At 52.2% G+C, this 13794-nt stretch overlaps 7 protein-coding genes across 7 annotated transcripts; 4 read left to right on the forward strand and 3 right to left on the reverse strand.

Moving 5' to 3' along the window:
- Positions 1–14: 14 nt before the first annotated feature.
- Z520_01842 (uncharacterized protein) lies at positions 15–2171 on the reverse strand (the record flags this gene model as incomplete). The annotated part of the gene is made up of 1 exon (XM_016772356.1): positions 15–2171. The coding sequence occupies one exon, from the start codon at positions 2169–2171 to the stop codon at positions 15–17; it is 2157 nt and encodes a 718-aa protein (XP_016635826.1).
- Positions 2172–2826: 655 nt separating this feature from the next.
- Positions 2827–4377, reverse strand: Z520_01843 (uncharacterized protein; the record flags this gene model as incomplete). Its single annotated transcript, XM_016772357.1, has 1 exon — positions 2827–4377. The coding sequence occupies one exon, from the start codon at positions 4375–4377 to the stop codon at positions 2827–2829; it is 1551 nt and encodes a 516-aa protein (XP_016635827.1).
- A 412-nt stretch (positions 4378–4789) lies between these two features.
- Z520_01844 (uncharacterized protein) lies at positions 4790–6408 on the forward strand (the record flags this gene model as incomplete). The annotated part of the gene is made up of 2 exons (XM_016772358.1): positions 4790–4912; positions 4963–6408. The coding sequence occupies 2 exons, from the start codon at positions 4790–4792 to the stop codon at positions 6406–6408; spliced, it is 1569 nt and encodes a 522-aa protein (XP_016635828.1).
- Positions 6409–6744: 336 nt separating this feature from the next.
- Z520_01845 (uncharacterized protein) lies at positions 6745–7824 on the forward strand (the record flags this gene model as incomplete). Its single annotated transcript, XM_016772359.1, has 1 exon — positions 6745–7824. One exon carries the CDS (start codon positions 6745–6747, stop codon positions 7822–7824), a length of 1080 nt encoding a protein of 359 aa, XP_016635829.1.
- Positions 7825–7928: 104 nt separating this feature from the next.
- On the reverse strand, positions 7929–9728 carry Z520_01846 (uncharacterized protein; the record flags this gene model as incomplete). Its single annotated transcript, XM_016772360.1, has 1 exon — positions 7929–9728. The coding sequence occupies one exon, from the start codon at positions 9726–9728 to the stop codon at positions 7929–7931; it is 1800 nt and encodes a 599-aa protein (XP_016635830.1).
- A 964-nt stretch (positions 9729–10692) lies between these two features.
- Z520_01847 (uncharacterized protein) lies at positions 10693–11562 on the forward strand (the record flags this gene model as incomplete). The annotated part of the gene is made up of 1 exon (XM_016772361.1): positions 10693–11562. One exon carries the CDS (start codon positions 10693–10695, stop codon positions 11560–11562), a length of 870 nt encoding a protein of 289 aa, XP_016635831.1.
- A 1640-nt stretch (positions 11563–13202) lies between these two features.
- Z520_01848 (uncharacterized protein) lies at positions 13203–13586 on the forward strand (the record flags this gene model as incomplete). The annotated part of the gene is made up of 1 exon (XM_016772362.1): positions 13203–13586. The coding sequence occupies one exon, from the start codon at positions 13203–13205 to the stop codon at positions 13584–13586; it is 384 nt and encodes a 127-aa protein (XP_016635832.1).
- Positions 13587–13794: the final 208 nt, after the last annotated feature.

Consider the following 13794-nt stretch of genomic DNA (forward strand, 5'->3'; position numbering starts at 1 on the left):
TCTCAATTTTCTGATCATGAGGCACTGTCGCCGTTGATGACTTGATTTTCCTGACTCAGCGGCAATCTCTCTGCCTGGCCATCTGCTTCTCCATCCGCTTCGCTTAAATTGTGGACTTTTCTCATGTCAACGCCTTCGGTTCCGCCAACGCCTCCACGATTGACCAAGGTCGTACATCTGGTCAGGAGCTTGTCTAGCCATTGCTCAACCTCTTGACATCCCCATCGGCCCCGTGGGTCCCGTTCCAGCATTCCAATTATGCATCGAACAACCATCTCGCCGGTGTGTGGTGCATGTCCTTCGTTGTCGATTTTCTCAGCAAGGCCAGTGGGAATCCTGCCCTTTTGTAGGTCCCGCAAAACATGCATGCGTTCTGTACTGGTCTGGCAGGGCCACAGAAGTTCCACGAGAACGACACCAAGCGCAAATACATCCACTTTCTCGTCCATTTGTGTGTTGGCCTTTGTCTTGCCTTTGGAGTCGGTCCAAGGTGGAGGTCGATAGTATTCTGTCCCCACCGCCTTGCTGGTCTTTCCGCCATTGTTGCTTGTCTCGAGGTCATCTTCCTTTGCCAGCTGTGCAACAAGTCCGAAATCACCAATGCGGGGATTGATGTAATATGCACTAGGGTTTGCGCAACCGATACAGGATCCCACGTCGTAATATCCGTCCGAAACTGAACCTACCGTGGGAAAGCTCAAGCTTGAGATGAAGACGTTGGAAGGTTTGATGTCACGATGCACAAGTCCTTTGGAATGGACGTACTGCAACCCACACAGAATGCCCATGAGCAGTCGGAGAGCTGGGACCAGGTGAAAACAGTGTCTGCGAATGGGGTTGCTTGGTGCACTTCTTGCATTGGCCGGTGCAGGTGCCAGGTACTGTGCAAGAGTCATGGGATATACTGACATCTGCACATGTAGCACATACACCGACTCATCCATGGCCGGATCTTCTGAAACGTTGGCCCTTGCGTTGCCATCTGTGAAAATCTCAGAAGCTCGTGCGGAGGATTGGTCGTGATCGGTCTCACTGATGGATCGTGCCGGAGTGGCGACACTCTCGACGTCCTGAGCAGGAGTGTGCGGTCTACTGTCAAAGCCGAAGACGATGCCGTCGGCGTTGTCCGAGACCTGCCAATTTGTCGGAGCAGTTCGATCCGCCGGTCGGGAATGCCTCGGGCGGTCAGCAATGAGTTTCCGACCCTGAACTGTAAGGCTTTGTTTCCTGAGCTCGGATACTGTGGCAGACGTCCCTCTGGGCTCCTCTATCCATGTCGCGTGGTAACGAACCACGTTGTGGTGCTCCAGCTGTGCCAATGCCTGGACTTCCCGTAGTACGTTTTCCAGCTCTTTGTGTCCAGATACCCGATATCGCTGCGACAACCGAGGGCTTAGAGGAATCTTCTTCACAGCGTATTCCTTTTTGTCAAACAGGTTGTAAGCATGATACACTCTGCCAAAGCCTCCTTTTCCTAGTAATCTCAGTTGCTGGAAGCTGGACTCGTAGTGACTGCGATGGGTTGCGGGCGGAGACAAGACTAGATCGTTATACGGCGACAAATGAGGCTGACTGCGAAGAGACAGGTTCGCCATACGTGATCCGACCAAGTTGGGAATGAGAGAGTGTGGTTGGTCGTTAGCATTTATCAATGGAAGTTGACTTCGAGCTGGCCCGTGGAGCAGATCGTGATTCTGAACGGCTCCGAGCGCAAGACTCTCGATGCCGGCCAAGTATGCCGCTCTTGTTTGCTCGTTGTCCCTGTCGTTGCTGGCCGAAAGGATGCCAGTTAGAGATAACGATTGACTGAGTTGCTCGTAGAGCTTTTCCGCCAACGGCTGGACTTCCACGGATGATCTGGTGAATCTGGATCCTGGCCTTGCATTGTTCATGATTTCACATGCTCTGTTCCTGGCAAAGTCTTCGAGAAGAGCGCTGATTAAGTTGGTGCGGTGCCGGTCGATGTTAGAAACCGAACCCGCTGGGACATCCATCTCGTCTCCGAACGAGACACTGCCATGGCTGGAAAGTGATTCAGTGATGATGGTCTGGCCTTCTCCGATACTTTCATTGATTTGATTCTCCGGGATCTCATCTTCTCCTGAGCTATCGCTGTCTGAGCTGGAGCTGGAGCTTCCATCGGTAGGTCGTCGGAAGAAAGCAGAACTCATCCCTTCAATCACAACCAATCGACCTCGCTCTCGGCAGTTCTTCAAGGATAATGATCATCGCACGAAGAAGGAGCAATTCGGCAGGAAATCGGAGCTTGGTGGTCGGGTCTTGGGTGAGGTAATGAGCGGCGAGAGACAATCGTAGCTTCCCGTGAGGGGTTGGGAAACTAAGTGTTTGCTTAATTGTCTATACTATACAATTGGCACAATTGTGTTGCGGCCCTTCACGTAAAGGAAGGATATTGGACACCTTTACTACTAGTAAGGTAGCCATTCATAGCTTGGCGAAGCGTGCCACGCGATTCGATGCCGTTCGGTCCAGACTGGGAAAGCCGAAGGGCGTGCGCACATTGACAAGGTGACAAGGCAGGCACCAGGAGTCAAAAAAGACGTTCAGCCCTAATGTTGGCAGTACAATTGGAAGGATAAGACACGCTCGCAGGTACTAATTTAACCACTTAATAGCTGACTCAGTCACCACGCGGAATCAAAAAGTTATAATCCACGCGCACTAGTGAATGTAGAGTGACATCATACGGGACACGTAAAGTACAGTTGAAAGAGGACGAGGCTGTCAAAGCTGTACAGGCAATTGATTTGTTCAAGTGACGGATGAAGTGGCCTGGGTATCATATTCCCTTTTCGCATCTCTCCATCATACCTCATCGTTCACATCAAGATCTTCAAAGTCATCCAACAGCTCATCCATATTGATCTGGGGCACTTCATCCTCACTGCTCTCCCCAGTCACCATGCTCATTTCATCTGCATCTTTCTTCTTCTGCTGCTTCGCCTTGTACAGCGCTAATGTCTGTCTGAGCTCCTCATCTTCTTCAACGTCTCGCAAGAACATTTCATAGTCGGCATCCATCCTCTCCTGGTCGGCTTTCTTGGGCAACAATTCGCCCTCATCCTTGGCCATTCGCTTCAGTCTCCAGCTTCTGCTCTTGGGCTTCTTCTTCCTAGCATAGAACTTCTTGACGAGTATCACATCCGGAATAGTTGATGAATAATTGTTGCTTTGCTCCAAATCCTCAAACTGCGGATTGTTGAAGTTTGTTCCTGTCAAGTGATAACCAAGCACCGAATCGCCAGCATGCAATACTCCGCCGAGGTGTGTTCTGCAGTAGTAAGTCTTGTCATTGGCCCCGAGATCGGATGCCCTTGCCACCGTTGCCTCGGCTCCAAAAAATCGCCCATTCTGAGTGCCTAAAGGTTCGATGTCAAGCACGACAAACTCCACAAGCTCCCGCACATCTGCCAGACTTTTGAAAGGATTACGCCAGTAAGTCGACGTCGGCATATCTGTTGTCTGTAGCGTAGTCGGATCCAGTAGGTTGACTGACGTGCCCACTCTGTAACAAAGGGTCAAGGGTGCAATGTTGCCGATGGACTTGGCCATCTTGATAGGTAAAGCAACTAGATCATCTTTGCAAATCGGTAACAGTTCGCACGAGAATGTGAATTTGTATGATTTTGCCGAAGTATGGATATCCATGGAGATGAGTTCCTGGGATTTCTTCACTCTGACCGGGGCCACAGAGGTGAGGAAGTCGACAAACTTTTCGGCATGATTCCGCTGGGCAAAATAGAAATCGAGCCCGTCCTTGACTTCCTTGATGTTGATCGTGTCCTTATGTGCTTGGTGTTTGAGGAGGAGCTGCTCCAGGTACAAGAAGGTTCGCTTATGAGGCACTTTCTGTCGAACTTGTACTGAGGCTCGCCATACATTCGGTGTATACGACTTGGCGCACTCAGGGCATTGTTGGAAGGCGACCACGTACTCCACCTCGAAAGTCTGCTGCAGAATCGTTCCTTCGTACGCTTCTTGTTGAACAGTGATCTTCACCTTTATCCGTCTGGAATGAGGCTCCGTCCACAGGAAATTAGCGTCGATGATTCGGACTTTGTTGAGCCCGCGAAGTTTTCGTAGACAAAGCGCGAGCAACTCTCTACTCTCTGGGGCAGCCGATACCCATTGTGAGGGTGGGCTTAGCCATCTTTCACAATCTCGGCAAGTGTGAAGTACGCCTTCCCTCTGAATCCCTTCCGATACATCGACAGAGAGTTTGATACAATCATAACATAAAGCACCTGCAGAGGCAGTCCCATCGATGGGAGCGCCACAGTTGCAGCAGAGAATTGTCGCTGCTTGTGGCTTGTTCACAGAAGGAAGGGCCACTGGCGCATCCAGGTCCATCGACATTGTGAGATTCCGTAATGCTGTCCAGTTCCAATATTGATCGACAGTTACAGCCAGGAGCCGCAAGATTTTGAAGTCAAGGACTCGAGAGGAAAGAAAAGAAACGGTTTGGAATGGCAGATGTGAGAAAAAGTGACCGTCTCTTATTCAGATTTCGCCTCCCGCGTGTTGAACCCCGGTCGGCGCCAAGAAAACTTGCATACCGCAGCCTTGCACGTGTATCGTCTCGCTCCACCTTCCTTGATGGATCAGGCCGAATGGGAGCCGCCAGTGCGAGTCGAGGAGTGAAAGCCTCGGCGTGGAGGATGCGGACAAATCCCCGAGGTTCGTCCTCATATTGAACAAATCCCCCAGGCCACCCTCGCCCACTGGGTTTCAATGTGATTGCTTTTGTGTTTTTCTCTTCCTCTTCGACATGAAAGCCTGCTGTGCGAAATACGCGGCCTCTCTTGTCGCACCCGGTACTGCTGCCAGAACAGCGGCCTTTGCCGCGAGGTCCAGAGCTCCATTTTCTCCATTGGCACTGGGCCGTCGAACAGTAGGCTCTGTTCAGTATAGGAGAATGAATTTGAGCTCACAGCACTGCAGATGTCTTCTACAGTCGTCAAGTATGGCGCAATGCCGAAAGAGCTTCCCACAGACGATCCTGACGACGTCCTGTTCAATTCCCTCTACGGTGTGCGAACCATCGAATTGAATCGACCCAAGAAGCTCAACTCGCTCAACGGATCGATGGCGAGAAAAATACTACCTCGCCTCCGGGAGTGGGAAAAGTCGCAAATGGCCAATGTCATTCTGATCAGTGGTGCTGGCCCGAAAGCTTTCTGCGCAGGAGGTGACGTTGCGGAACTTGCGCTACAGAACAAAGAGGGACCCGAAGGTCAAAAGAAGTCTTCGGACTACTTTGCTCTTGAATACCAATTGGACCACCTGATTGCCACATACAGCAAGCCATACATAGCCATCATGGACGGTATAACAATGGGCGGTGGTGTTGGTCTCTCGGTCCATGCGCCCTTCCGGATTGCTACTGAAAAGACCGTTTTTGCGATGCCTGAAACAACCATTGGTTTCTTCCCTGACGTTGGTGGGAGTTTCTTTTTGCCTCGTCTGGATGGCGAGATTGGCACATATCTATCACTGACCTCCGAACGACTCCATGGCGTGCAGACCTTCTACGCTGGCATTGCCACGCATTACGTTGACAGCTCTGTGTTGGCACAAATGACCACCCGGCTTTCCGAGCTCGTCTTCAAAGATTACGCGGACCTGAACGAGCGACTGCAGCTTATCGACTCCACGATCTCTGAGTTTTCGAGTAGTCTACCCTCACCCGATTCCTACGAAGCTGCCAAGAATGGCAACCTCACCGGCGACTTGCGGGAAGCTGTCGATCGAGTTTTCAAGTACAACACAATAGAGGAGATATTGGCCGCTCTCCAAAAGGAAACGGAATCTTCCAACGAGAGGATTGCCGAATGGGCCAAGGCAACCCAAAAGACCATCGCTATCCGATCACCCACGAGTCTGCGTGTCACGCTACGTCAGCTCAGAGAAGGGAAGCACTGGAATATCTCCGAGACCTTCATCAAAGAACACAAGATGGCTAGCAGATTCATGGCACACCCCGACTTTGTTGAGGGCGTCTCTGCACGCCTGATCAACAAACCGCCAACGAAGCCCGTGTGGAAACCTGCCAAGTTAGAGGATGTCTCGACGGCAGATGTGGATGAATTCTTTGCCACGCCCACAGAGCAGGAGGCCCTGAAGTTGGTGGAGCCTCACCAAGGAGCACTGAATCAGCATTACACAGACTACCCGCACGCCAAATTTGCTTTACCTCGGGAGTCAGATATTGAGGCTGTTATCAAGGATCTGGGCAAGGAAGGCTCCAAGAGGGTTATTGATGAGGTTTTGAGGCAATGGAAGAACAAAGCCGGCGTGAGGGAGAAAGTCCAAGACGTCATTGCACGCAAGACTGTCTCCAGCGACGGAAAAGCGCTTCGCTGGAAGGGTGAAAGTGCCCGTTTATAGATGGAAGACATCAAAGGGGCTGATAGACTATTTGTAGCATTATGAACAGAAATATCTATGTGCAACCATTGCGATATGAGTTGACATACCTCGTACAGTTAACACCAACTCGAGGTCTTCCTTCTGCGAAGTGTGCGGCCAGCATTTCTCCAACCAAAATTTTTCTCCGCACTCACCCTCAACCACCCACCACCTCAAACTCATACTCCGTGCCGTTCCAGTCTCTGGCTGTTTCGTCCTGTTTAACAGAACGTCTGGTTATCCAGCACCTCCGCGAGAGATACTTCGTCCCTCTCTCCCGATCTGTGGAATCAAATCTTCGGGCTCGCCCACGCCATGAGTCCCGAGAGGAGGAATGCGTACCTCGACGCAGGATTCTCAGAGGAATCCGACCAGGATGACGCTGGCTACGATTCCGAAGCCGTCGAAGTGTCGAAAGCGGGCCGAGCAAGCAAGAGGCGGAAGATCGAACACGAAGAAAGCAGCGATGAAGAAGAAGAAGAAGAACTTGTTGCGCTCGACCGGAAGAACCGCAGTCGAGCAACAAAGATGACGAGCGGAGTGCCTGCTAGCCAGCCAGAGCCCGACAGTGGTGAGGATGAACCTGAGAATGAGATTGGGAATGGCGACGAGAGTACAAAACACATTCAGGACGAAGGCCGGGTCACAGAAGGAAGCGTGGCGGCGGCGGCGGCGGACAAAGAAATGCAATCGTCGTCCATAACGGGCGAGCCTTCAGTGCAGAAAAGATCCAAAAAATCCAAGTCCAAAGAGACAACCCCGGGCGTGGTCTACCTCTCATCCCTCCCTCCCTATCTCAAACCTTCCGCGCTCCGCAATCTCCTGGAACAGCGCGGCTTCACCCCGATCAAGCGGCTCTTCCTGTCCCCCGCCTCGCGCCACGCGCACAACTCGAAAAAGAACTCGCGCCAACTCTACACGGAAGGGTGGATCGAATTCTCGTCGAAAAAAGTCGCGAGACGATGCGCGGAGACGTTGAATGCCACCAACGTAGGCGGCAAGAAGGGCGGCTGGTACAGGGACGACGTGTGGAATATGAAGTACTTGAAGGGGATGAGGTGGGAGGAGTTGATGGCGGGAGTGAGGGAGGAGAAGAGGGAGGAGGAAGGCAGGAGGGACGAAGAGAGGAGGATCATCGCGCGGGAGACGAGGCGGTTTATCGAGGGCGTCGAGGAGGGGAGGAGGGTCGAGGGCATCAGGAGGAAAAAGGCTACCAGGAAGGGTGACGGCGAGGAGGGCCCCTTCAATCACGGTGGAGGTGGAGGTGAGGCTGCCGTGGATGTCAAGAGAACTTGGAGGCAAAATGAAGTCAAGGGGAAGAAGAAAGGACAGGACACTGCTGGGCCCGAGAAGATAAGTGACGACGTGAAACAAGTGTTGAACAGGATCTTCTAGTCGCTTGCACTACGCTGGACTGAGTGTCCAGATTGTGAGGAGCCAGCCCTCAAGATATTCAAAGTTTATGGCTAAAAACACGTTCACATCATCCACGTATCATCTCATCTCCTCTTCGGCAATCGGAACGGGTGCGCCTCTGTGTTCAGGACGAAGTCGTCGAGACTCACAACGCTGGGATCTTCAAACAGCAGCCAAAAGTACTTCAGCGTCTCTGCCATCCAGAAGCTTTCCATTTTGTCCGTCTTCCTCGGATCGGTCTGCGTCACGTCCTCAATGCACGAATACCCATACTCTGTGCGCGTGTGCTTGGTGATGGCCTCGAACATTGCCCACGCGCTTTCACGCAGGGACTCGTCACCGGTGATCCGATAGAGGACAAAGATCGACTCGATTGCCTCGGGCCGCAGTTCGTAGGCGCGGTTGGCGATGGCCGAGATGCCTTTCGGCAATCGCAGCCGCTGGGACTTCTTGCGGAGGCGTTCGTCTTCGGGCAGCAGTTTGTCCTGAGGCGTTTCGTCGTGGGAGTTGAGGAGGAGCATGTGTTTGAACCAGGCCTTGTCATCCCATTTACATTGACCGTCGTCGGCAGGGCACGAGATGAGGTGGATTATCTCCGGCATGATTGCTGTTGCGGTCTGCTCGTATGCCCAGATGCAGCCGCGGACCAATTTCTCCGCCGTCTCCAGGTCTTCGGGAGAATCAAAAAGCTTCGCTGCCAATGCGAACATGCCTCCAGCGAAGCAGGCGAGATGTTGGGTCTGTGGTATGAGTTCGGTATGACCCGGCCTGAAGGACTTTCGAGTGCCTGCCATGAGTATGTCTTCGTTGGTAGGGGTCATGGGTCTGAAGAGGATCAACTCCTTGATGGGATCCTTGGCGATTTCATAGAGCTTCCTGTACTGCTCGCTGGCGCCTCCGAGCAGCTGATATTCCTTGGGGAAGTATTCGTAGACAGAGTCAGCAGACCCGCCAATAGAAAAGGTCACACCGTCCCCGAACCAGCATTCTCTCGCATTGACAATGTGCGGGAAAAGCCCTGGTGCCCTTGTCTGGTTCTGCTGGCTCTCGAGGCAGTCGGAGATGCGCTGCACCGCATCATAGTACTTCGGGTCTCCGGTCAGCTGCGTGAGCCTGGTAAATTCCAGACTCAGCGTCCCAAGTTCAGCAACGAGCGTATGGCCTGATGCGCCTTCTACACCAATCTTTGACCACTTTGTGACTGGCATGTGGTTCGGCGTGTCGAAGGCGCCGTACAGCATTTCACCGAGTTCTATGGCCTTCTCGAGCAATTTAGGATATTTTCGACTGCTCACATCGTACGCCCCGAGAAGACCTCCAAGGTGCCGGATTGTGGTTTCAAAGACATTGATGGGTAATTGCGTAGCAGTGTTGAAGTCGATGCTGGCGGCGGCCTGAACCGCGGCCTCAAACTCATCCTTGAAGCCCATCAGCCAGAGCGTGTCCAGTGCGTCCACCAGCGTCAAAGACCAATCACCAAAGGTCCTCCTATAACCTCCGGTCACTGGGGCCAATTCGTCATGCAAAAATGCCCTCTCTCGATATCCACTCCACGAGTGCATCATGGCCTCTTTGATCGCCTCCAGGCGGGCCAGTCGAGATTCTCTAGCAGCCTCACTCTCGGGCTTAAAGTCATGTTGGATCTTGGGCAGAACTTGAAATGCGGTGGGAAGAGGAATAAAGCTGGTGATGGGATTGATCAGATGGCCCTTCACGGGCTTCAAGTTGCCAGCCCTTGCAGGATCACCATGACCCAATCCATACTCAAAAGGTGATACAGTGGGAAGAACCTCTAAGGTCGATCCATAGAGATGAAAGAAGAGGAAGAACAGAGCGCATGCAAAAGCCACCACGAGCATCAGCCTTTTTCTGCGGACCGCCATCGCATGGCAAGCACGACAAGGTGCAATATTTCAATGGGTCCACTAAGTCATGCTGACGAGTAAGATCCCCTCTGTTCTCTTCCTTCTGGCCTCATCAGTACATGAGGGTATGGTAAGAGCTCATGCGCTTGTGCAAGTCTATGATCTTGCTTTCGGCAGATTTTATGCTCGAATGGAGTAATGAAGGATTTGGATCATGGAGTCTTCATTTCAAAACACCACGCCAGGGGATCATGCCCATTCAAGTTTAGAGGCCGACGGAAGGCGAAAACACCTTTGCCTTGAATGATCTTCGCGCCCGGCAAGCCGGCGTTGGTGTCGATTCCTCCACCTACGAGTCCGGATACTCGAAGAAACTCGTCAACCCATTCTTTTCTATCTTTGACAGAATCGAGACAAGACTCCGTTTCAGAGTCTACTGTATCTTCCAGGAAATCAGTGGTCAAAGCCGGAAATGGATGTCTCTGAATTCATGGTCCACCGGTTGGCAAGGCACCCCGGAATCTGGAACCTATTCGTCAACGAGCAGGCCCATTCAATCTCGCAGGCTGCGCTAAGGCAGGTACAGCCACAAACAGCGGACGCTGATCCTGCCCCAGGTTGATGGGTCAGTGGCTGTCGGATGGCGGATGGTGGCGCCCCTTTTCGTGCCTTTCAAGCTTCAATTGCTCCACCATGAGCAGATGGCAGATGGTAGCCCTGGTAAATGTCTCGTTGGTTGCAAGGGCCAACCTTGAATGTTCTGGATCTTTGGGTCTCTCGTCGAGGCACATAATCTTGTTTCTTGGTCGCCGTCTTCATCTTCTTGTTCATCCTCGTTGTTCATGTCAATCGCTTGATCATACAAAAGTCTCTTCGTTTGGGTGCTACGTTTGTCACAGTCGTTCGCTTGTCTATTTGCTTGTATTTCTGTTTGATCACTCCAGTATAAAGATATTCCCCTTCCAAGGTCTCTAATTCAGTGATGAAATCGTGTCAACTATTTGCCCTTGCGGCTGCCGCCGTTTCGGGAGCTGAGGCATACTACAAAGGTTTCAATATTGGTGCCAACCTGGCAAACGGCGCCTGTCGCAGCGAGTCAGATTGGGAATTTGTCTTCAACAAGATCGCCAGTTTTCCAGGGAACTTCAAGAACGCCCGTCTGTACGCCTCCAGCGACTGCAATACCCTAGCAAATGCGGTCCCTGCCGCCATCAATACCGGAACCACGCTCCTAGTCGGTATCTGGACCGAGGACGATACCCATTACGAGGCTGAGAAGCAAGCGTTATTGGAAGCAATTCAACAATATGGGTCTGATTGGATCCTGGCTGTTTCTGTCGGTTCTGAAGACCTGTACCGAGGCGACACTGATGCCAGCACCCTGGCGTCACAGATCAATGATGTTCGTGGCATGCTTTGGGGTCTCGGAGCTAGCAGCAAGTCTGTCGGGCACGTTGACACCTGGACCGCCTGGGTGGACCCTGCCAACACCGCGGTGATTGAGGCCGTCGACTGGCTCGGCAATGATGCATACCCCTACTGGCAAGGCATTTCAATCGACAATGGTGCTGCTAACGACGCATACTGGGCAGCAGTCAATCAAGTGCGAGCTGTCGCCGGCGGTCGCGACGTCTGGACTACTGAGACCGGCTGGCCAATTTCAGGCGACGCTGTGGGCAGTGCTGTCCCTTCGGTCGACAGCTTGCAAACCTACTGGTGGCAAGTCTCGTGCGCAAGCTTCGACAGTCTGAACTACTTCTTTTATGATGTCGACGATTTCGCTGCTTCGCCCAGCTTTGCCGTTGTCGACTCCAACTACGACCCTCTCATCGACATGACCTGCGGTTCGTAGGGTGAATCGAGTGCAGCATGAGACACAAACTATACCGTTGGCTCACCATGAGCTGTCCGATCCTTTACATATTTGCATAGCGCGGTTGGCAGGGGTACGAGGGAGAACCCTGGGCGGAAAAGAGACCCGAATTCTTGTATTTCCAAATAGATCCATAGATATCTAATACCATGGCACATACCAGCTGCCATTGACGCACTTGCGCACAGCTCGATCGGTGCTCCACCACCTCAACTCAGTCTCTCCATCCTACATTTCCAACAGCCTAGACGGCCAATCATCATGACAACGAGAAGCAAAACGGTAGTGAATCAAAAACCAGAGCTCAGATCGGCAAAATGTGTGATTTTCACGAGGGATGTCAAACGATGTCGGCTAGACAATCGAGAGAAAGGTTCTTCATCACTGCTGCTGGATTGTTCACAGAGAACTCTTCCAACAGCAGGATGGAGTACCGTCTCGTTTTAAAGACGATACTCATGTTGAGGACGAAGTGTCTGTCTATACAACGTCTCCATCAGTGTTGTTGCTGTGGTCCTATTCAGGCAAGTGGTGAGAACAATCGAAGACCGACGGCGACATCTCGATCCCGTGCCTCAGGACGTTTGTGGTATCTGGCAGAGTCTGGCAATTTGATACTGTGGAGAGGGCGAGTAGAGAAGGTAGCAACAATCTGCTGATGCTTCTTCCGGCACAGACTCCCATGCTCGTGCAACGATCGAAAGGGGAATGGCTTCGAGACTCGACCTCTCGGTCTTCCGTCTCGTTCGGTTGGAGGAGGTTACACTATTTGGTCGGACAGAGCGAGGCGCAGCATTCTTCGTTGTAACGTGAGTGAGTCATTGCCGCTGGAACAGAAAAGCGTCGCTGTCTGACAGGACATTGTGGTATAATCTCGGCGATACTTTGAGTTTCATGCCGTCAGACCAAAACACCGTCCCAGTTACTGCATTTGGCATAGATTCATCCGCCCCGGACGACGACGGGCTCAAAGTGGTTTTTCAATGCTCTTATCCCACTTCCCTCTTTCTTCTCCTCTCTTTCCTTCCCACACCCCTTCCCCCTCTGCCTTGTAACTAGGCAAACGAAGCAAGGCACCTCTCTCTCTCTTCCACCTGTCCTGACCGGAGGTCACTTTGGACAGTTGTTCACCATGGCTGCTACCTTTACTGCCCAGCCAACCCGTCACTTCAGCTCCCTCTTCCCGCCATAAGAACCATCAATGGCCCGAGTGGGAGTCTTCGGTTTCACAGAATCTTTACCTACGGTCCTATCCTCTGGCTATCAATGATGGCCAGCGAACTGTTCAATCACAATACTACGATTGTCCCGTCGGCCATAATGACAGCTCTTCGGCGCTAGGCTGGGACAACCTCGACATCTCTGATGACTGCATCCGCGACGCCTGCCGCGATGATGACACATATCGGATACTCGAGGAGGCCGCACACCGAATGCGCGAGGGTCCTTCTCAACCGGAGGACGTGGCCCCTCCCGGGGAAGATACAGCTGAGCCGTTTGGCAGCGTGGCTCTGAGTTTTCCAGAGAGCTTCTTCGCCAATCCTTTTGCTGTTTCTTTCCCGGGAGATATACCATGCCCAGGAGCACCCAGCAGCCAATTTATCTCGGGATGCACCTCAATGTCAATATCGAGCCCAGAAAATCTTAGCTCCAAGCCGTCTCCCGTCACATCTGATACAGCTTTTTGCGGGATATCCAACTTGACCAACCCAATGCAAACGCCAAAGTCGACTGTTTACACTCCATCTAATGCAAGCGACACACATCTGGCGTCCAAGGTCCTGGCCGGCCCGAAGGCGAAATACGGTCCACAAATTCATTTCGTCGACATGGCCGACAAGAAGGGAGCTCAGCGAATTCGTAATACGATGAACTCTCGAAAACATCGTCAAAACAAGCTTGACAAGATAAGAGAGCTGGAGAAGAAGCTGGTAACCATTGAAGCGGAGAAGAAACGATGGCAGGGGCGAGCAACCGAGATGGGGTGGAAACCACCTCAGTAGGAGTTCTGATAATCTGTTTCGCACCATGCAAGCCAATGTAATCCATAAAACACTGCACACTTGCGTCTTTCACCCCCATCTGCTGAAATAACCCAGTGAGAAAAGGTAGAACTTGTAGAGGAGTTCCAACTCCGGTTATGGACTGCACCTCTGTGTTGTGACATGATACTCGAGTGATGTAACGCCGTTTCCATAATCTCAGCTGGAT

The sequence above is a fragment of the Fonsecaea multimorphosa genome, assembly GCF_000836435.1.
Source record: "Fonsecaea multimorphosa CBS 102226 unplaced genomic scaffold supercont1.3, whole genome shotgun sequence".
NCBI lineage: Eukaryota > Fungi > Ascomycota > Eurotiomycetes > Chaetothyriales > Herpotrichiellaceae > Fonsecaea > Fonsecaea multimorphosa.